The sequence below is a fragment of the Nyctereutes procyonoides genome, unplaced genomic scaffold (assembly GCF_905146905.1).
Source record: "Nyctereutes procyonoides isolate TBG_1078 unplaced genomic scaffold, NYPRO_anot_genome, whole genome shotgun sequence".
NCBI lineage: Eukaryota > Metazoa > Chordata > Mammalia > Carnivora > Canidae > Nyctereutes > Nyctereutes procyonoides.
The window spans coordinates 1,759,336-1,782,610 of record NW_026575044.1 but is presented as its reverse complement, the minus strand read 5'-3'; the positions used below and the strand labels follow the sequence as shown (position 1 = coordinate 1,782,610).

Here is a 23,275-nt window from a genome sequence, read left to right as displayed (position 1 = left end):
AGACATTAAACCACCTCTGAACATTTTCACCAAAACAACTTTTTCAGACTCTCTCAGGATTTCATAGTAAAGCCCAAGAAAATGTATAATGTCAGCTGTAGGACAGCAGGGACCTTGTCAGCTCTTTTCAACACTGCATTCCAGGGAATAAGGTCTGGCACCTAGTAAGGGCTCTTAAATGTTTGTCAAATGAATGAATAAGTTAGTGAGCACAATTTAATTTGAATGCATTCTAACGAATGTTTTTATGTTTGAAAATAAACAGGAGGAGCTACTGTTTGAAAAACTTAATTCGTGTGACCTATAGCATTAAATCCACTTGGGGGCTATTGATTTGGTCTCAATATTGTTAGTCTTGTTCTGACAAGATTGTAGATACAGGTATTTGGGAGTTTTTAATTTTGTTTTTGTGGGATCCCTGGGTGGCTCAGCGGTTTAGCACCTGCCTTCAGCCCAGGGCGTGATCCTGGAGATCCGGGATCGGTCCCACGTTGGTTTCCCTGCATGGAGCCTGCTTCTCCCTCTGCCTGTGTCTCTGCCTCTTTCTCTCTCTCTCTCTCTCTCTGTGTGTGTGTCTCTCATGAATAAATAAATAAAATCTTAAATTTTTTTTTGTTTTTGTACATGAAAGTTTCTAACTCTCTTAGGTAAGAATTAAACTTGTCCAAACAAAGGCCTCTATATAACTTTAAAGATTTGACTTTGAATCATGTAAGGTAGTATGTTTTCCTGACTGAGAAGCAGGCTTGATGAGGTACATAGAAGTCTATAAGGAATGACCTCTTGGATAACTTGAAAAAATAGTCATATTCTTAAGCCTACTGTAAAACTTTACCAAAAGCCAAACAATTATAAGAAGAATAGAAAACAGATAACAGTTGCTTTTATCACATGCTTAGGGTTCTATTTTTATGAACTTCTAAGGCAGTGCTGTCTACTACAATGACCTTCACTGATGTTTTCCTGTAATCAGTGAGGTAAGCGCATACAATTGCATGTAAATTCATGAATCATTAGGTTCATTGGTCCTTGGTCATCAAGGACAGCAGAGGGCCCAAGAACTGGTGTTCTAGCTAAAAAGGAAATATCTTTGGAACTAATCAAAAAGGAAATCTCACATTGCACTGTGAAATGAGTGACTGAGTGGTCCACCTGCTACAATGTCCTGCTAACTCAATGGCCCTCAAGCTCCTCTGATATATAGCCTAGATCCACAAAACTCTATGCAAAAATCAGTGTTCTGGGGTCAAAGCTGAAGGGTTAAAACTTATGGATTCAGGCATGTGGGAAAAGAAGAGAAATGATTTGTCTAAATCCAGAAAATAAATTTGGAGAATGAGATGAAAGCACAAGCACAAAAACTGGAGCTCAAGATCAGGCTCAGACAAGGCTGCCAGTTTTGAAGCCCACAGTGATCTCAAGTTGCCATCCACAGTCAGGATTGGCTCTTGGCCCTGGGCAGGGCTGTGGGGTGCTTGCAGGAGAAAACAGGAAACAGGAGCTTTGGAGGTTATGGGTGTAACAACTATATTGGTTACATACGTGATTTAAAATTTTAGTGAGATAATTTTTGGCATTTTAAATTTTTTAGCCTTAATGCAGAATGTGGGAAAATATAGCCTATGGTAAATGTTGATGGAATAAATGAACAAGCAAATGAGAAATAAGTGGGGAAGTATGAGCCCTTAGTGTTGTCCCCCATAGTGTTCTAGATTGATGGCAGCATTCTATGTTTTCAACCTCAGAACTCCTGACCAGGGAAGAGAGTTCAGACATTAGCTCTTCCACTCCTCTCCTTGTGGAATCTAGAAAACTGAAGCTCACAGAGTGTGATGTGACTTATATGGCACAGGATTTGGGGAAGAGCAATATAGGTATTTGGGTATTAATCTAGTGTTCACTCCACAAGAAGGAATAAGCAATATTTCAGCTATTTTTTCACACAACACTAATAGATTTCTACCAACACATTCTCTTGTCTGATTGCTAGGCATTGCCATTTCTGAAGTTCATTTCAGCACTTAGAGTAGCAGCCTGGCTGCTGGCCAGTAGAAAAGAACGCAGAGACTGACCAGGGATGTTATGGACACTGCCACTGGGTGGCAGTGCAGTGTCAAAACTAGCTTAGAATCAGGGAGACCTGGGTTGGAATCCAGCTCCATACTTCCCAGCTCTTTGGCCTTTGCCTGCTATGGATCCTCTCAAATCCTACATTACTTTTTCTTTAAAAGGGGATCATAAAAACCATGTTGTGTGGATAGAATGAGATTCTATCTATGAAATAGCTAGTACTTATCACACAAGCAATAAACATTAGTTATTAGTGCTGGTTTTATTATTACTGAGTACACAGAACAATAAATTGGACCAATGATGTCTTTTGAAAGTAAATGTGAGCTGTGCATTAATTACTTCAGTAAACTTTTATTTTAGAGTACACTAAATGCTAGGGACTGTGTTAGTCAGATGTTTTTGGGGAAACAAAGATAGTAGGATCCAGCTCCTGCCTTTGAGGATCCTCCAATTCACTGTCAATAGGGTTTGTGCTTGAGTAAATTTAACCAGTAAATGATAAGCTGCATCTGAGCAAGAATTTGTCACATAGTCACTTCTGTCTACTTGCTGCAAAGGATACAAAGATGAAGAAGATATGGTTCCTGCCCTAGAGAACCTCATAGCCCATGTGGAGGCAGAGCCAGGACAGAAGTGCACAAGTAGCCTGTGAGGTCCTCAAGGGGCAGGGATGACATCCCATCTATCCCTGCATAAGCTCAGTGTGTGGGGCTTCAGTGGGGCTCACTGAAGGTGAATGTAGGAAGGAATAGTCAGTGGAAAAACACTTTATAAGGAAGTAAAAGTCCAGTGACAGATGAGCTTTGTCACTTACTAAGGGTGTGAGTTGCAACAAGTTACTTAACGTCCCTGAGCCTCTGCTTCCTCATCTAGGAAATGGAGAGAACACTGCCTTTCCCCATTATTTCAGAATGGTGGCAAACATCAAATGTCATAGTGATATTAAAGTATATATGAAACTGAAATGTTTAAAGTTATAGGAATATTCAGAGAGCAAGACAGAAATTACTATGCTTTGTAGAGAGTGTGTTTCTTTTAGCTTAAGAACAGTTTTACATGAATCCCTGGTGATTTCTCCTTCTATAATATTAGCTGAGAAGCCATAAGAAAGGAGAGATCCATGATCCTACCTTCACATGTTGGTGAGGAGCCTGTCCAATGTCCAGATGGAGTACAATCCAATATTTCTGGTCCAGATAAAGAGAATCCTTCATCACAGGTGAATCGACATGTGGACCTATAACTGGAATTTCCAAGAGGCTGGACACAGGTCATTGTTCCATTGTGAGGGCTTAGCAGAGGTGTACAGCTCATGGCTATCATGGGTACAGCAGACAGAGGAGAGAAGGGGTCATTTTAGAACACAGCAACCTGAAATTAGTGTATATGCACACATAGGGGCAGTATTTGGTTATAAATGATTGTTTGAATTTCATGCTGTTTTATCACCAGTTAGAGGTCTTGGGCATATAAAATAGCAGCAGTTAACAGTTGATTGGCATCCTGAAACCTCCACCCACAAAGAGCTTTAGAGGCTATTCTAAAAGGGAGCTGGTGGTTTGGAAATATAGTGATGCAGCTCATTTCAGGTGTCCCTGGACAGGCATGGAAGTAGCTGCTTCCTTGACACCTTCAGAAAAAAAGACCTAATGACCTTGCCAAAAAGCAGTGACAAATGATTGGAAATAGGAAAACGAAGTAAAATACTTTCTCCCCTCACAAAAGCTCTTTTCCCCAACTAAGGGGTAGAAAGAATCTGGGTCCAAATATTAGTTGTGTTCCCTACCAGCAATGTGTCTCTAGACCTTTCTGAACTTCAGTTGTTTCATCTACGAAATTGGAAAAATAATACTTCTTGCCTTGCAGGGATCCTTAGTTATATAAAATATAAGTTAATTAAATCATATGTAAAAATTAAATTTAAAAATATGTTTAAAATCATGGATACATAGTAGGCACATAATGTAACTGGCCATCTGCAAATACTCTTCCCATCAGTGTCATCCTATGACCAGCTCCAGTGACTCTACTTGTTCACTTATAAAAAAGGTAAATTAGATCTCATGGTTCTTTACCACAGTTTAAACATATGGAGTTTGAAATGCTAGGGGACTTGCTTGGGTTGGAGGTCATGCTTTGTGACTTTGGGCAAGTCACTTAACCTCTCTGGGCCTCAGTATCTAAAATGTGGAGAATGGCATTGCACAGCTCCCCAAAATTTTTTACAAGGTTCAAAAGCAAAAACACTGTATGTAAATGTTAATAGCTGTTGAGATATCCTGGAGCCAATTAATTAAGCTATAATGCCCAGGTTCAACATGTTGACATTAAAAAATGAAGACTAAAAGAATGCATGGTTTAGGGGTTTCCTCTTCACTGTTTGGTCTGATTAACTTGTGTATGGCTTTAGACCAGAGTTGGTGACAGTAGAGTTGAACCCGGGGCCATTCTTCTGTCACTGACTTGAACTGCTTGAGGTTCCAAGAGTATTTTTTATATCTTTCTCTTTCCTCCCCCCCTCCTTTTGCAGCTACATTTCCCTCAACCTGATCAACTTCTCCAAAGACTTAGTCATTTTCTGCCACTTGAAACATCTTTTATTCAGTATATGTGTGTGTGGTGGGAGAGAGGAGAGGAGACAACTCAAGAAGCTTGTAACCTTTAAGGACATATTGGGAGAGTCTTGGGGCCATGGAATCCATCTCCAGCTATTTTGTGGCCTTGCCTTTGATAGCTGGGGTGCATATCAGAGGGCAACAGGGCAAAGCGGACATTGAAAAGGGAAATTGTCTGATAACACTCTCTCAGAAGTCTTACAACAGCTAGAGGGTTGCAAGCCTCATGTACCTTCCTGCCCAGCCCACATTTGGGTATTTCACTTGATGCTCACCCAGCAACAATAGGGAGAAAGTTCAGTCAGAGTAAACAAAGAGCTAAAAGCAGAAGGGAACTGGAAGGTCACAGGAAGCCATGGTGAGTGTCAACCTCCTTGCTGTGAAACACCCACAGGCAGGACAATATGGGGCAATGAACTGTAAACTCTGATTATTGTGATAGAATTCTGTGGAAGTATTCTAATCAGTGTGATCACTTTCCTCAGGGGTTCTGAGTTCTTCCCTAAAGCTCCATGGACTTTGTAATATATCCAGGCTTCAGTGTAGCCAGTATTAAAGCAGAGAAGTCAAGGTCACAAGCCTCACTCTGATCTTTCCAGACCATGCTTGCAGGGTGTACTCAACCCCAGCACCAGTGGCTTGCCATGCTCTCTGGTGCCTGGAAATGAAAAATGTCCAATTCTGTTGAATTCATTCATTCATTCACTCATTTATTCACTGTTGACCTAACTTAACAGTGGGGTGTATGTGTGTGTGTGTGTGTGTGTGTGTGTGTGAACACACTGGTGTGTGACCTGAATAGCAAGTGGTTTCCTCTTCATTAAAAACACGTCTACCTGCTTTCACTCAGATGTTAAAAGTCTGTACAAAGTGAAAGGCAAAGGCAAACAATGCAGAATTATCTAGTATTTTACCTATTTGATTTTATCATTCAAATTGCATATGCATCATAAAAATACTAATTGCATAGAGGGAAAAGTGAACGGGAAAAATATTGGAAGAATTCATATAAGAATGCTAACCATGCCTATTTCAGGCTGTATTTAAGAGGATTTTTTACTTTTTTTCTTATATTTCTGTTGCTTTTATGAATGAAAATCTTGCTTCATAAAAGTGATATTGCCAGGGCACCTGGGTGGCTCAATGGTTGAGCATCTGCCTTTGGCTCAGGTCATGTTCCTGGGGTCCTGGGATCGAGTCCCGCATCAGGATCCTTGTGAGGGAAAAAAAAAAAAAGAGATCCTTGTGAGGAGCCTGCTTCTCCCTCTGCCTTATGTCTCTGCCTCTCTCTGTGTGTCTCTCCTGAATGAATAAATAAAAGTATTTAAAAAATAAAAACAAAGTGATATTGGCATAAATTTAACTGAAGAATTTGGCACATTGAGTGGAGAAAGGAATGGGGAGTATAAAAAGTGTATCTGGCCTTCAGATCCCAAACACAAATGATTAGAACCAGTTCTATTTCATAAAATATTGGCAGACTATCCTGGCTTTCTTTTTGGTCAAGTACAATGAAGATTTACATCTTGAGGCTGAATGTGCATCTTTTATTTTCAGAGAATTCTATAATCTTGCATTTAGAGAAAATCTTCCTCTTTTCATCACTCTTCACATAGTATCCTGAGTGTATTTCTCCATTCCTACACAGAACTTGGAGGATGTTTGCAGCCAGGCACCTATGAATTTTGCCCCTCTCATTGCACTATTATACCTGTAGGTTGCCCCCCATTCCGCCATATACTCCATGGTTCCTAGGAACAAAGTGCCGGGTCAGCCTTGGGACAACCATCATGAAGCTATTTTTTTCCTTCTGGCCTCCTTTCTAGACACTGTTTTTAGCCAAAAGAACGGTGTACCTGGTTTATGATAGAAGCCCCCAGGTTCTACAGTAGGGGCCATTCCCTATCTCCTATTGCCAAGCATTGTGCAGCTCATGTTATATATGCCTGGCCACTAAAGGCACCTGCATTTGGAATCAGTGAGTTACAGGATGAAAGTGTTTGTTAATTTTCCAGTCCATTTCAAGCTTCTGGTCCTTAGACAGTCACCACCGCTAAAATATAGCCTTTGAAAATACAGCCTACAATTGATTTACAAGATGCCAGAAAGAATTCACCTTACCTTGACATTCTGGGGGAGGAGCACTCCAGTTCCCTGTACCCGAGCATTGCAGCATGCTTGCTCCCACCAGGAGTAAGCCTTCATCACAGGTGAAGCTGCAGGTTGATTGGTACCTAAAGGCACCAAATGGGTGGGAGCAGTTCACCTGGGCCTTGTTTGGAGCCAGAAGATCCTGACACTGCAGAGCTATGAGGTGAGGAAGAGAGTGAGGACAGAGTAATACACAAGTACTCATTGATTTTCACCCTTTTATTCTTTCTAGTGCCAAGAACGGATATTTCTGAATGGGGTGTGTTTAAACTGGAGGATGAGAAAAGCATCCATCACAATGGCACGTGAAGGATTTTATAAGGAAAATTCTAAGCCATTGTTAAGTATTTTCACAAGATGCATGAATTACTTTTAAAAGATTATGCTTTTGGACCCATGAATGTATGCTAAGAATGTAATCAAGATGGATATCAAAAAATCAATTCAGAGGTTTTTTTTTTAGTGAAACATTACTTGTAAGAGCAAAATATTGAAAATGAACACAAATGCCACTAATCAGAAGCTGAAAATAAATTATGGCGGGTCGATGAAAGGAATATTAAAGGTCACTAATAATGATATATTCCACCTAGATATGGGAGGTGTCTCGATGTACAACGTTCAGTGAAAAAGCAGAATAAAAATTATATATATATGCTATGATCTCAAGCATATAAAATAGAAGGTCATAGAGAACAGGTGTATTCTAATACATTGTTTTTTCTCATCTTAAAGATGGGAACAATAATCGTAACTATCTTATGGAGATAGACTATAAAGTCCTCAATAAATATTATCTGCTGGTAGCAGCAAGCAGCAGCAGCTATGGTGGTAATAGATAGTAATGATACTATTAACAGTACACATAGTTGCAGACCCTGACCATCATAGCAGAAAACACCTGGAAAACCTGGCAAGGGAGTTATTGAGACCATATCTTGGGAAGTTTAAGAGAGTATCCAACTATCCCTGGAGTGTGATGACATTTACATACCTGGAGACAAAAATGGCCCCAGCGATCCCTTAAGATCCCTCCCTCTCTTTTAAGCACAGCAAAGGGCCCTTCTGTGTCTTTGTCTCTCTGACAATACATTCACAACACATCCCATTCCCTCACCATCGTGGCGCATGGTCATCTACTCCCTCACTGCCTCATTTTTTTGGTTTTTCTATTTTCTTATTGCAGTAGAATACACATAGTATAAAATTTACCATGTACCACTTCACTGTTTTTAAGTACACAGCTCACTAATAAAAAGTAACACATCGTTGTGCAGCCGCCACCACCAGCCGGCTACAGATCATTTGTCATCACCTCACACTAAAACTCTATACTCATTAAACAGGAACTCCTCATTTCCCCTCCTCCCAGCCCCTGGCAACCACTCTTCTACTTTATGATTTTGACAACCCTAGGAACTTCATGAGTGCATTCATACCTTATCCTTATCCGTCTTTTTATGACCAGCTTATTTCACTTAGTAGAATGTCCCTGAGGTTCATCCATGTTATTACATATGTCAGAATCTCCTTCCTTTTTAAGGCTACATAATATTTCACCGTACATATAAACCACATTTGGCTTATCCTTTCATCCACTCATGGACACTTTGGGTTGTTTCTACATTTTAACTATTATAAACAATGTTGCTATGGACATGAGTGTATAAATCCCTTTCTCTCTTTGCAACCCTGCTTTCAAATCACTGCCTCGTTTTTTTTTTTTTAAATTTTTTTTTTTTTAATTTATTTATGATAGTCACACAGTGAGAGAGAGAGAGGCAGAGACACAGGCATAGGGAGAAACAGGCTCCATGCACCGGGAGCCCGACGTGGGATTCGATCCCCGGTCTCCAGGATCGCGCCCTGGGCCAAAGGCAAGCGCCAAACCGCTGCGCCACCCGGGGATCCCCGTAGTGTAGTGGTTATCACGTTCACCTCACACTGCCTCGTTTTTAAATCAGGGTTTACTTAGATCCAGGGGATTCATATAAACTGCGCGGGGAGCCCAGTAAATAGCAACGTGAAATGCCAACACTGCCTTCCTGGGGCATGTCTTCTGTGTGGAGTAACCCTCATAAAAATAATCCTAGTGACTTCCCTATGCCTTTAATCTGTAAGAGCAAATATGAAAACGTGAACTATTGAAAGATGACTTTGTAAAATCAGATCACAGACATATGATATATAAGGTAATGTTATTATTATTTTACATACATTTGTAAAACTCATAGCAGTTTTAAGCTTGCTTAAACTTAAACTTGCTTGTAAAACACACATGAATTCACAACCACAAATACTCCTATGTTACAAGAGGCCCTGAACTCCAGAGAGATCAAAAGCTTGTTGTCAGGAAATGACAGAACTAGATCAAATGCCTTGCCCATTACTCTTCTACCTTCCCACATCATTGCTCATGCATCATTCCTCCTTCCTCTCAACCCCCAACTCCTTCATGCCAACCCACTCTATGAACCAGCGCAAGCTTCACATTGAATTCTAATATGCTGTCCTGAACATGTGCTTTGCCCAGGCTTTCATCCCTAGGGCAGCACAAAGAGGGCCTGGCACTAGTAGTTCTTAGTGAATGTCTGATGAATAAATGAAAGTCTTCTAAATGTAGGTGTGATACCTTTAATGAAATGAGAGATGCAGAAGGAAAGTTCCAATGTCACAGTACCTTGACAGGCAGGGGCGGGTGCTGTCCACTGTCCCGAGTCAGTACACTGGACTAGGTCAGCTCCTTCCAGCCTGAAACCCTCAGCACAATGGAAGCGACAGCTGGTGTTGTACTGAAATGCTCTCGAGGATGGGGAGCAATCCATGCTTCCATGAACAGGACTCTTCAGTGGCCCACAGGCAACAGCTAAATAGAGAAAGTTGTCATCTGAAACTGGGTAATGGAAGGGCTCAGTTCCTTCTCAGGAGAGCCTTTCAAGAGATGCATCTTTCCTACCCATATTATCAGTATGTTCAGAACCCTGAATCCTCCCTTTACCGTAAGGGAAACTGCCTGGATCACTGTCCTATGACCTCTTTGCCTGGATCACTCACCTGCCTTTGATCTCAGCTTAGACTTCACCATCCTTGGGAGGCTGTTCCTGCCCACCCCAGCTGAGGGGTAGGGACTCCTCTAGTGAGCTCTAATGTCTAGTGAGTCTGCACTGTGCAGACACTACTGTACTGCTGCCCCTTGGACCACAGTCTACTAGAGCTTGGGCTCAGTCATTTATACTTATATCCCAGGGCCTGGCGGTACTTGGTACATCAAAGGTACTCTTTAAATATTTATTGGTGATATTTGTGGAATTGGATATGGAAAGAGTAGATACAGAACAGGCTGGACTTTTAAGGGAAAAGCTGGAATAACATAGCTTATGGTTGACACACTATTAATTGCCTAGGCTTATAAAATGATCCTGAGTGGGCCATGTCTCTGAAACACAGGATGTCATCCTCATCAGACTTCAATTGCCAAAGTGAGTGCAGCCCAAGAGGAGTTCCTGCACAAAATTAAGCCCTGAGTGACCTCAGTTCTGATAAAGACTGGTTTCCTCATGTGCTTCCTTGATAAAGCATTTTGTCTCCAGGCTATTCCTGGGTTTTTTCATAGTATGAAGACCCCCATCAAACCCGGGGCTTAGACCTTTGCTTTTTATAGAACTGGGGCCTCTAAGAACCAAAGATCCTCTAGTGCTTCTCTCTTCCTTTACAGATGAGAAAAGTGGGGTTCAGAAATGTTAAGTTATTTCCCTAAGGTCTTATATCTGGACAGTAGCAGGGCTGGGTTTGTAATCTAGGTCTTCTGGGCACTCACTGATCCAATCCTCAATTTCCCCCCTTTCTGCCTTATGAGCTGAGGGTATGAGGCAACTGTACAGAATTCAGTTTTGTGCTCTTGTGCAACTGTGAAGGGTTGCATCACAGCCTCTGCCACTGCAGTGTGCTTCTCTCCATAGTCAAAGCCACCTCCAAAAGACCATGGGGAAGCCCCCTCTTTGTCCTAATAGCCAGTGTTCTGACTTCCTCTCAAGGAGAGGACTTTTCCCACAGCCTATATTACCAATAAGTCAGGAAGGGGAAAAAAGGCAGAAATCTAATGCCTAGTCTAATGCTAGCTACTTTACACGTGCCAGTTAATTGTGTACTGTTTACATATTTCATTCTCACAAAAGCACCTGACAATTCTTAGCTCATTTCATGGATGAGAAAAGCATGCTGTTGAGCATGGAGGTTGGGCAACCTGTTCAAGTGTCAGTCTGGAGGAGGCTATCCTGAGGTGAAGAGCCCCTGATCTTTTCACAGTGCCATAACCCTATCCCGGGTGGAAGGGGGCAACTAAAGGAAACTCCTACCCTCACAGGCTGGTGGGGGTGCAGTCCACTGGCCAGAGCGAGTGCAGTGGAGTGAGGCCCAGCCCCTCGCTTGATAACCTGGTTCACATTCAAATTTGCATCTGGAGCCATATGCAAAGGCAGCGAGGGGATGAACACAGTCCATGGTTCCTTTGCTAGGGGCTTCCAGGAGTGGACACTGCACAACTGCAGAGAAGAACCAGGGAGAGAGAGAAAGATACTAAGGAAGGAGAAAACCAGGCCGACAGTGGGGGAGCAGTGATAAAACTACCTCAGGAAATCCAGGTAGACCTAGAAAACTCTAAGGGTCTCTCCCGATATTTGTCCAGAATTGGAGGACCAGTCCACAGGATAATCTTAATCTTTAAAGAAAAGAGTCTTCCAAGCTTTTTCCTAATGTCCTCTATTCCTTTTACCTCTATAAACCTGTCCAGGTAGGTCTTCTACACAGATGTAGATGCCATCCTTTCCTTCTTGAGAGAAATTTATGAATGGAGCCATTCTGTAACTGCTTGAGTGGGGAGTGTGAGTTTGGTAGAAGGGAGGACTTCTAAATTTAGTTTTTAGTGAAGTCATACTCTTGTTTTCTGGTGCCTGACACCCTTTTCCTATCCCAGATGTACCCAATGTACTGAGTGGCACGTGGAAGGAGAGTCAAGTTGTGATAATCAGGAAAACTTCTCCATAGCTGGCCACTGTCATCTGTACTCACAGCAAGAACTGGGTGCAGTGAACATTACACACCCTCAGCTGCTGGAAACTCACCTTCACACACTGGGGCTGCAGCCGTCCACATCCCTGAGGCCGTGCACTGTACCACCTCTGGCCCAACTAATGCAAATCCCTCTTCACAACTAAAGTGGCAGCTGGATTGATACTGGAATGCTTCGACAGAGTGAAGGCAGTTCATGCTTCCTTGCTCAGGAGTCTTTAGGGGTGGACACTGGGTAGCTGCAAACAACCACAGAGAAATAGCATGAGCCCCTTGGGTTATGCTCAGCATCTGAGAAACCTCAGGATGCTAGAGCAGCTATCTATACCTTTCCTACAGGACAAGGTGATACACTGGTTAAACGGTTAAATGGTATTTTTAACATAAAGGATCCAAACATCCTTATTTTTTATTTACTTTTTAGTTTTAAAAAGACTTTATTTATTCATGAGAGACAGAAAGAGAGAGACAGAGACATAGGCAGAGGGAGAAGCAGGCTTCATGCAGGGAGCCTGATGTGGGACTCAATCCCAGAGTCCTGGGATTATGCCTTGAGCCAAAGGCAGATGCTCAACCACTGAGCCACCCAAGCGTCCCAGGCATTTACTTTTTAAAGAAGCAAGGTAAGGGGCACCTGGGCGGTTTAGTTGCTTAAGTGACTGCCTTTGGCTCAGGTCATAATCCCAGGGTCATGGGATGAGCCCCAAATTGGGATTGGCTCTCTGCTCTGTAGGGAGTCTACTTCTCCCTCTCCTACTGCCCCCACTCATGCTTTCTCTCTCTCTTCAATAAAGAAATTAAAAAAAAAATAAAGAAGCAAGCAAAGTAAAATGATCAGATTAATAATACTCAGCCCTAAATCCTCATTATTATACTCTGCTTTGCAATTAACAAAGAGAGGTAGATCCCTTTGTGATGCTTTTTCCTGAGAATCAAAAATTATGCTGATTATCTCACTATAGATACAAAACATCATGAAAACCAGTATTAGTGTTATTCTCATTGATGGATAATAGTAAAAACCAGAATTCCCCATCTAATGCAGATACTCACTACTTCTCATGCTTTTAATGGAGAAAGCTTTTTTCCCCTCTGAAATTCTAGTTATCAGTGAAGATAGAAAGAATAGACTCTACATACCTACACATCGTGGTGGCTTATTTGTCCAGGTTCCAGAAGCCAAGCATTCCAGCTTGCTGGGTCCAATCAATTTGTACCCTTCAGTGCAGTAGAAGCTGCACTCTGAATTGAAAGAGAAGTTTCCTAGAGGGTGGCTGCAGTTCATGAGCACATGCTGTGGAAGATCAAAATCCCCACACTCTCTGACTGTAGGGACAAAATATTGATTTTTTTAATTGCAGGTTTAAAGACAATGTCATGTTTTCTAGAAGTTGGAAGCTATTTGTATAACCCTCTTAATCCTGTCTTTCTAACCCAACCTGGTCATCTTTCCTTGGTTCCTTTGTATTGACTACATCTTGGGAAATAATCAGTCTTTCACTGGTTTTTACTTCAAGTGAGCAAAATCAGCCTTTGTTTTGCTTCCTTTATGTTTCCCTTTTCCCTTTTAGGATTTTCTGAGCAAATGTTCTAATGAAATGTTTTACCCAGAGCATGTGTCTTGGGACAATTGATATGGGGCCAAATGACAGACCATAGAGAGAGCCAGGACTAGCCATTATTCACTGGAGAGTCTCCAACACAGTTTGCTTCCTGGCACCACTTCCAGCACAAGACCAATGGCCACAATAATATCAACAAAATAGTGGCCTCACCGTATTCACATTCTGATCCATAGAATCCGGGGAAGCAGGAGCAGGTGTAGTTCCCGATGGTCTCAATGCATTCTCCTTGCTTGCTACAGGACATGTCCTGGCAGGAGGCTGCATGGATACAGAAGGATAAGAATCATGGGCATTCCCAGGAGATGTGAAGAAAAGCTGACTTTTCTTAGCCCCTCTTAGATAAGATCATGCTGGCCACATAGCAGAAAATGACAGTGTCCTTTGGTGTGCCATCTTGGTCCCTGTGAAGGACATTGTAGGAGCCCACCAGAGCAGTGCATAGCTTCCACTTTAGGCTGAGTTTAGTGTTGCCTAAGGAGGGATTGTTATGTGTGGCACAGAGAGACAAAGAGCCACTCTTAGATGTGTAGACAGAAAAACTCCTCTATGTGGTACAAAACAGATTGTGGCTTTTTAACCAATAATGTTCTTAGAGTTGTATCATTACAGAAGCCCCCATGACAGACAAAGGTTAGGAATCAGATGTGAGGGGTCACATAAATGTGATCAGAATCCTGGCTCTGCTGCCTACTATTATGCGACCTCAGGCAAGCTACTTCTCTGAGGCCAACTGGCCCAAGATCAGGGTCAAAGCCCTTGCACCTTTTGTTCATTTCAAATCTGCACCCAACACCACATGGTGGAGGGGCAGAGGAAGCAAATGAGATGCTTAAGACCTCTTCATGGTACAGGACAAACAGCCTGCTGAAGAGATGTTTCACAGGTCCAACTATGCCAGGCTTATGTGTGGGCAATATGACTGGCCAGCCAGGCCCTTCTCAATAGAAGAAGGTCTGAATGCAGAAGGGTTAGGGTTTCTTTTCTGCAATAGACTTTTTGGGAATGTGTACACTATGCACCTGACAGAGGGTTAACATTAGAATTGATATTATGAAAGCACTGAGAATAATTTTGCTGATGAGGTCAGAACTGGGGGGCAAGGTCTGAGGCTAGACTATTTTCTGGGGATGTTCCCTCTGCACTAGGCCTTGACTACACATGGTCCACTTTGGTCCATTACAAAAGGAAACTCATATGTCACATAGAGGATTATACTAGATCTCAACTCTGAGATGCTCTCATTCCATAAGTTATGCAGGTTCTATAGGAAAACATTCCCTGAGGCAGCCAGCAAGTTTGGTGAAGCTGCACGGGAGCACTGGGTAGGGTTCCAAGTAACAGGAAGATGCAGGAGGAGCAGTAGCCAATAGACAGAGGTTTGGTCCACATCTTCCATCCTATTCCCCTTGACCCTACCAGTGTCTCCCAGCAGCAATACCTGTCTGTCCTATGCTCTGGGAGCACACAAATTCTATTCTGATTATAACTTCCTCAGGATCTCAGAATGTTAGAAATTAGAGAACAGTCAATGGTCTGTATTCTACTCCACATCAGGGTTTCAGACAGGTTAGTAACTTTCTATAGCTTTGAATACCCAGGAAAAGACATAATGATGATTCACTGAATGAATCTTTTTTGCTAGGCTATTCTGTGGTCTAGCAAATCCTAAAATTTAGAGAATTGGCCCAACTTAATTTATTGTTGCAGTCTACGACTGCAGACAGTTGATGCAGACAGATGATATTCTATTTATCATCTATCTCCCACAGAGAGTCAGTGGTTCCCCTATACCCTTTATGTGTTGGATGGCAAAATGTGACTCAGTGATAGTGGCTGCCTAGAGTGTTGTATTGGTGGAGATGGAAACTGGCTGTGTTCAGTCAGGCAAAATTGCAATAATTAGCCATATCCACCATTATTGCAGGTTAGAGGAGTGGCATTGTGCATACCAGTGGTTTCTGATCCCTTTTCTTCCTTGTAATTTTTTGCAAGCTTTGTTGGGGAAGATAGTCTTGTAGATATGGATGCTGAAGGTTGAGCAGGGAGGGGAAGCAGAGGCATACTGGAGCATCTACTGGCAACCAAACTAATCTTACAGGCATAGTTTCAGGAAGGCATAACCCAGGGAGTGTAGGGAGCTGACGGGGAGAACAGCAGGATGAGCAAATATTCTGGTAATGTTCATCCTAGCCTATAAAGAACAGGTTGTGATTTTTTTAATTAATAAATTTATTTGTTTGCTCATTTGTTTATAAATTATTTACAAAATGAGACCTAACTACATGACAAAGCATTTATGGATATGTTCTCCCTCAGAGGAGGCTTGAGTGAGGAGAGAGAGAAGTAGAGGGAAAGTGGAGGAAGACTCCTGAGGGGATGTATTTATAATTTAAAGAGTTTAGAACATACATAGCAGAGTGTGGCATCTGTAAGATGATTTATGAAAGAAGAGGCTCAGAGGACTCAGGACTATCTTGCCCGGGACGGTCAAGTCTCTCCCTAGCCACAGTGTTTGGGTGCTACATGGGGCAGAAAGAGCGCCTCCACATGAGAATCCACATCAGAAAGATGGAACTGGTTCTGGCACAGGTGCATGACTATATGAAGACCAAGCTTCCATGCATGTCTGCTTACTCAGGAACTGCTTACTTTGGTGAGAAGCAAATGCACTCCCAGTTACCTCTTTCTTCCCTTTCCTCACACCTCCAGCCCCTCCCAAAGTCCAGCACACTTGAATATATGCTGTTGTTGAAGGGAATCTATAAAGCATTTGTGATTGTTGGTCATGTTTTCACATTGTCTTATGAGAACGTAGAGCAAAGAGTACAGTAGCATATGTGGTTAATAAGCACCAACTGTGGATCATGAGTTTGAAACCAACTCCACCATCAGTCTACATATGGCTCCTCCACCATCAAGTAGTTTAGAACCTTGAGCAGATTCCTTACTAGCCTGAGCCTTTGTCTCATCAGTGAAATGAGAGTACTAGAGGACCTGATTGACGAGGGTTCTCATGAGGACTAAATGAAACTAACACGAAATAGACTCATGACCCACAAATTAATAACAATACCTGCAACATACTGATGTGCAGTAGGTGTGAGTTAGAGCTGTCTCCTGGGGGCGGGGCCAACCTACCTTTCAACTTATACCATCTCTTATACTATAGCAGAGTGGTGCAAAAAAGCTCAGGACATAAATTTTAGGAGACTAAAACTTCCTGAGAGTCTATTTCATCTGTTACAAAATGAGGAAGGTGGATCAGATGATCATAAAAATGTCCTTTATGGTTTCAAAAATCCAGTTTTCTCTAATTTTGATCTTATATCCTTTCAGGTCCTCAACAGTGCTGATTATAGTTTATCCCTTGTCCTCACTTCCCTGGATTTGTGACTCAATGTTACTGACTCAGTGGTTATATCAATGAACGAGGGGAGGCATTTTTTTTTTTTAAACAGACAAACTTCAGAGTAGAGAAGATCCTACCTGTATAGCATAGCGCCCGCTTCCTTTTCCAGCAGGGCTCATCATTCCACTTGCCAGGGGCCGACAAGCTCTTGATGTAGATCTCCACACAGTCCTGATTGTTCTTTTTGTTGTTGGGCTCATTGTCAGCCCAGTTCTCGGCCTCTTTGGTGAGAGGCTTTTTGGTTCCCACCCAGGTCCATTTATCATTGATCTTTCGGATCCCAATCCAGTAGTAGGAGTTGTAGTAAGGTATGACATCATTGAGGTAAGCAATTTCTTTTTTATTCTGGATGGCCACTAAATCTGTGTAGTGCTTCTGGCAGAAAATCCGGGAATAATTCCATGAATACGCTTTTGTGCTGTAATTATAGGTCCATGCTGCCACTTCTTTCTGCTTTATTAATTCTGGGTGAAGGAGAGTGAATGCCAGGTTAACATCCCTAACCAGAAGGATTTTATGAGCATAAACACACTTCTAAGTAGTCAGATGAGTTTCTGACTGGAAGAAAAATACCTAAAACATGACTATTTTATGTCTAGTCTGGTTTTTTTTAAGGAAGAAGAGTAGTTTCCATCTTTTACCTAAAAAAATACACATGAAGTCAGAATAGGAAATTGTACTCTGAGGATCCTTAGTATTAAAGATTTGGAATCATGTGATAACAGAGTTGGGTCATCTAATCTTCTCCTCCTTTCATAAATTGAAGAGACATTTTGAGGAATTTGCCCAATTTAAATGACACATAAAATGTCTTGGTGGCTGCTTTAAGTCTCCAGGGTCTACCTCTTATGGAAAATAAGACGCTTGGTGATCTGGAGCTTACCTGCTGGCCCAGATTCATCACCTGCCACATTTACCTTCTTAGCAAAACAGACTCCCACTTCTGTGCCTTTGCAATGTGCTTTCTGCTATTCTGGCTGCTGTCCCCACTTATGCCTAGTAAACTTTTCCTCCCCCTACTTTCCCTGACTTGCCCAGGTAGGCTTGCTCCTCTTCCTCCAGGCTCCCACCACACCTCATCTCTGCCTCCACCTCCCTTATAACTGGGCCCTAGAATGTCTCTTCCTGTGACATGGTCCACACCTGCTGGATTGTGAATCCTGAGAGTGGTCTGTTTTTATCTCTGGGTCCTTCACACCAAGCACAGAGCTGGGCACTTCACTGGTGTTCAGTAAAGACTTGTTGAGTGAAACACAGCATGTTTGTGGCAGAGGCAGCTTACAAATCAAATCTCCTGGTCTGCAATCTTACACTCATTCCATCTCTCTTGACTGTCTCTCTTTGATAAATTATGCTATGTTCTCCTCCTGCTCACTCACTTGTTAAAATAAGGCTTACAACAAGCCTTTTGAAGAAATGTTTGTCACATCAGATGAAATAAAGTATGTGCCCTTCAAAAGTGTAAGGGGCACTCTGATGAAAGATATTGTTTTTGTAGCCAGTGGGAACTCATCCAGGCCAGAAAAGGCCAGATCCCAGGTGAAGAAGTGTACAATGCAAGCAATCAGACCTGGAAGTGGCTCTCTTTCCTGTTTATAGTCTTTTTTGTTCCTATTCACCCCTGTCCTCTGCTGCCCATATGAAGGTCATTTGTCCCTCCTTCACTGATACCTCTATTGCACTATTTTGCCCTAAGACTATTATTTTGGTGCCACCAGGGCTGCATTATTGACTTTCACGGAGCCTAGGCAGTTATGCCTTTTTCAGCTGCTTCCTCCATAATAAAAATCTTAAAAACTGGAACACCTGGATGGCTCAGCGATTGTCTGTATTCTGCTCAGAGCAGGATCCCAGGGTCCGGAATCGAGTTCAGCATTGGGCTTCTTGTGGGGAGCCTGCTTCTCTTTCTGCCTGTATCTCTGCCTCATTCTCTCTGTGTCTCTCATGAATAAATAAAATCTTAAAAAAATAAAATCTTAAAAACTGTATTTTATAGTTGCATTGGTATAAATATATATTCAGGGCAGCCTGAGTGGCTCAGCAGTTTAGCGCCGCCTTCAGCCCAGGGCCTGATCCTGGAGACCCGAGATCGAGTCCCACGTCGGGCTCCCTGCATGGAGCCTGCTTCTCTCTCTGCCTGTGTCTCTGCCTCTCTCTCTCTCTCTCTCTCTCTCTCTCTCTCTCCGTGTGTGTGTCTCTCATGAATAAATAAATAAAATCTTTATATATATATATATATATATATATATATTCATTCATATTGTATAAGACATTTTTGTGTGTCCCTATCAGTAGTGTCGGCCAGTGCCTGCTGTGCCTAATGGATAATGGACCCTGGAGATGTCCATTTCAGTTTGTCTACAGTCTTTCCAGCACTAGGATGGTGTTGGGTGCATTTTTTTTTCTGGGCATCTGGGCAGGGACAGTATCCCCATGTCTCATAATGACTGGCTACTATCCTTCACTTCTCCTACTTGGAGAAGGTCCCCTAATTACTCAGGTCCAGATGATAGGTTAAAACTAAGTTTACCAAAAATCAGGACACTGAAGCAAAGGAGTTTGGCACTTGTGAAGATCACTCTCTGAAATCTCCAGTTCGTAATGGCTTTTAGGCAGCTGGCCTGAAACAAGAAAAGAAAACTTCCTTTTAGTATCCATGTGAAATCAATGTGGCCAAAAAAATTCTTGTTAACAATCATTATATTTAGAATCCTCCCTGTTTCCATCAGGGTGGAGGTTCAAGCCCTCTGCTTCCTGCTTGCTTCTTACTGCTCTGCTTCTGAGTCTGTATTCTTTTTTTTTTTAAATAAATTTATTTTTTATTGGTGTTCAATTTACCAACATATAGAATAAAACCCAGTGCTCATCCCATCAAGTGCCCCCCTCAGTGCCCGTCACCCAGTCACCCCCACCCCCCGCCCTCCTCCCCTTCCACCACCCCTAGTTCGTTTCCCAGAGTTAGGAGTCTCTCATGTTCTGTCTCCCTTTCTGATATTCTGAACCAAGGCTGAGGACAGAATTTGTTTTTTCTTTCATTTGACAAATATTTACCAAGTAACTACTTGGTGCAACCAATATTTTCCATTTATGAAACAATTTGTAATACACACATCAGAAAAATATTGTCATTATTATTATGCAGTAATTTCCCCTGAAGAACTAGTATGCCATACTCCAAAATACTAGGAAGTTGCATGCAAACTCCCTGGCTGACCTATACTTTGATGCATAGGGTATCAATGAATTGTGCTGTGTTATATCATCTATCCTATATTACTGATCTATGTTTTGCCTTCCTGCTTGATAATTTCAGCCTGTGTCCACAATACTATTCAATATTTAATATATATGCATAGTACATATATATTTTAATATATATAATAAACTTGTTCCCTTCGGATCAATTATAAGTATTATTTCTAATAAGTTCCCTTCTGTTGGGATTTCATCAAATATCTTATTATTTAAAAAATAATTTTTGATAAGTTCTGGGAATGCTCATCTTGTCCAACTCTCTCATGTTGCACATGAAAGTCCTGAAGGTTGGGGAATCTAAAATCACATATACTTTCAGAAAATTGAATCTTTCAAATTTTGATTTGTTACCTTTTTTGTAAAGAAGATTTAGTGATCAATTAGAGACTTTAAGCTTAAAATTGCATTATATTAGATTAAAATTCTATAGAGGAAGTGGAAAAGAGATAGGTATTAAAGGAAAGAAAACAAAAAATAACTATAACTATAATAACAAATAATAAAAGTTCCTATTATCCAAAACTTTAATATTTTTCTAAAGTGATGAGGGTCATTAGATCACTACAGTATTTAATTCCACAGGAATAAATTTTGAGAAGTGATGTGACATTTACTTATGTTAAAAGGCTAAACTTTACAATGTATGGAACATCCCATCTTTTATTAATTTTAAAACCTAGATGGCAAAAAAAAAAAAAGCTTTCCACTTAGAAAGGTGTGAGACTTTACATAATTTTCCAGAATTCTTTCAGAGGCAATACTTTTGCACTGAAAAACACAATAATGTGGATTTCATGAAGGGGATCCCAGTATTTACCTTTGAACCTGCACTGGGTTTCTTCACCAGTAGACTAGAGGACAGGTGTAGTGTTTGTAATCTAGGGGTGCTCTCCCTGTCCCCTTTGGAAGTGTTTGTCTCCTTGTACATTCCTCCCTGGAACACTTCTAGGAGGTTCTCTGGTTTTAGGGTGAGCCCAAGGAAGTGTGTGGGAGGCTGATCAGGGGAGGCTGCTGTCTCCGTATCAGTGCCCAACTCCAGCCACTATCCCAAAAGAGCTGTTTTATATTTTACCTAGTTTAAAATTTGAAATATGGTTTAAACAGAATTGAGAGACAGCTTTTAAAATTTCAAGGTTTTCTTTTTTTAAAGGTATTTCTTTGAGACCGAGAGAGAGAGAGAGAGAGAGCACAGGCAGGGAGAGGGGCAGAGGAAGGGGGGGGGAAGCAGACTCTCTGCTGAGCAGGGAGCCTGATGTGGGGCTTGATCCCAGGAGGATCCTGGGATCATGACCTGAAATGAAGGCATGCTTAACCAAGTGAGCCACCCAGGTGCCCCAATTTCAAGGTTTTCAAGGTGGATGTTGGGTTAATAGAGTGATTCTTATTCTTGCAGGACTTTTTGATTCCTTTGAAAGTCTGAACAAAGCTATAGTCAGGACAGACCACAAGTTCAAATCTTTGTGAACTGTAAGGCAACAGAGTAAGTCACTGGCAAAGAACAAGGGTTTTGTGTGTGGGCATGGAAGATGCATGATCCCTAATAATCTTCCTCTGAGTGGCCCTTTTCCTCTGAAACCTCCTTGGGGTGGGCAGGCTTTTTCACATCTGCTCCTGTTCTACAGTGTCATCTTCAAATCTAAGATCCTGGAGATTTAAGGACTGTTCCCTGATATTACAAAGCCAGTTAAGTGTTGAAACAAGAGGAAATGTCTCTAAGAGAAATGGCCACGTGCTTTGCTAATCTTTAATATTTTCTGGCAGCCAACTTCAAACTGGAAGCCACTGGGAAAAAGTCTGAGACTGGGTCATTAGAATCACATCCTGCAGCTGTGTAAACCTTCATTAAAGCTGCTTCACACTGTGGTTATCTTTAATTTTACTTTTCCTAAGAATTAAAAGTATGAGGTGAAGAGAAGGGCAGAGAGAAAGTGGAAGACCGAGTGTTTTTTCCCTCACTCTCACTTTGCTCGGGAAGACCTATGGATGCCAGCAGGAGTCCCATAGCTGCCAGCATTGTGGGTGGTGTACAGTTGGCAGAAAGGGTACCATGGAAAGGGATTCAGTCTCCTGCCCATGTTGTAGATCACAGCTGTGCCCTTTTAGAGGCAGAATTGATAATGTCCTTCCTTGGATTGTTTGCCTTCTGCCCTGATACTGGTTTCTCTCCTTTCTCTACAGTTTAGCTTCCTTAACTTCCTTGGCGCCCTTTACTCTCCAGCCTTCTCCCATCACCAGCCCGCAAAAGTGCTTTTGCTAACTTTACCACTGAAATCCCAATTACAAAACCCAATGAACACTTTCCCTTCTTATCTTCCTTGGCCTTTCTGCAGCAATAAATACTAGTGACTACTTCCTCTTATTTAAAATGCTTCCATTGGTTCTTCTCTTGGCTCTTCTCTGACATCTTGAGCAATTTTGATGAGTCTTCCTTTGAATCTACCTCAACCTTCTGCTTGCACTTGTAGAGATAGAGATTTCCCTGGGTTCCTGACTCCATGACCCTATTTTTTATGACTCTTCTGCTTTCCAGAGGTCTTCTTCTGGCCATCCGTTTGCCAAATGGCCCTCAGGCATCATCTCCATTCCTGACTATCTTCCTGAGCATGCCATCTGCAATCTAAATGCAAAGCAAGCAAATGAGCATACAGCTGGAGGATGCTGCTGGTAGAGGCTTTTCAAGGGCCAGATGACTTATGTCAGAATCTCAGCTATAGTAGAGAGCAGAAGTTAATGCTTAATAAATATTGTATGAATGAATGAAAAATAAATGAAAGAACAATGGCAGAGGAATGACTAGAAGTAAGAGAAGTGTGTGCTGAGTAGGAAAATATAAAGATATGTGATGAATACTGCTCAGTATTTAAGGGTTACAGCAGTGGTTGTATCAAATTTAAAAATATATTATGATTAAGCAGAAGAGCATAAGAAAGCTGTGCAAAAAAATGATCTTGGTACTATGTCTCATTCTATTTGCGTGTGAGAGAGACAAGCACCCTGTGTGAGGAAACAAATGAGCCGATTCATTCTCTTATACCCCGCAGGTGAGATAGAGGGATACGTGAAGAAGTGGGGAAACCAAG

The 23,275-nt window shown here is 41.8% G+C and overlaps 1 protein-coding gene across 1 annotated transcript in view; it reads right to left on the bottom strand.

The window, feature by feature from the left end:
• Positions 1 to 22,692, bottom strand: part of SELP (selectin P) — a 33,321-nt gene extending 10,629 nt beyond the window's left edge. The window contains exons 1-9 of the mRNA XM_055324334.1: positions 22,636 to 22,692; positions 19,471 to 19,561; positions 17,018 to 17,404; positions 13,682 to 13,789; positions 13,047 to 13,232; positions 11,960 to 12,145; positions 9,520 to 9,705; positions 6,810 to 6,995; positions 3,204 to 3,389 (exon numbers count right to left, since the gene is read on the bottom strand). Of these exons, the coding sequence (XP_055180309.1) occupies positions 3,204 to 3,389; positions 6,810 to 6,995; positions 9,520 to 9,705; positions 11,960 to 12,145; positions 13,047 to 13,232; positions 13,682 to 13,789; positions 17,018 to 17,404; positions 19,471 to 19,561; positions 22,636 to 22,692 (1,573 nt within the window). The remainder of the gene's footprint in view (positions 1 to 3,203; positions 3,390 to 6,809; positions 6,996 to 9,519; positions 9,706 to 11,959; positions 12,146 to 13,046; positions 13,233 to 13,681; positions 13,790 to 17,017; positions 17,405 to 19,470; positions 19,562 to 22,635) is intronic.
• Positions 22,693 to 23,275: the final 583 nt, after the last annotated feature.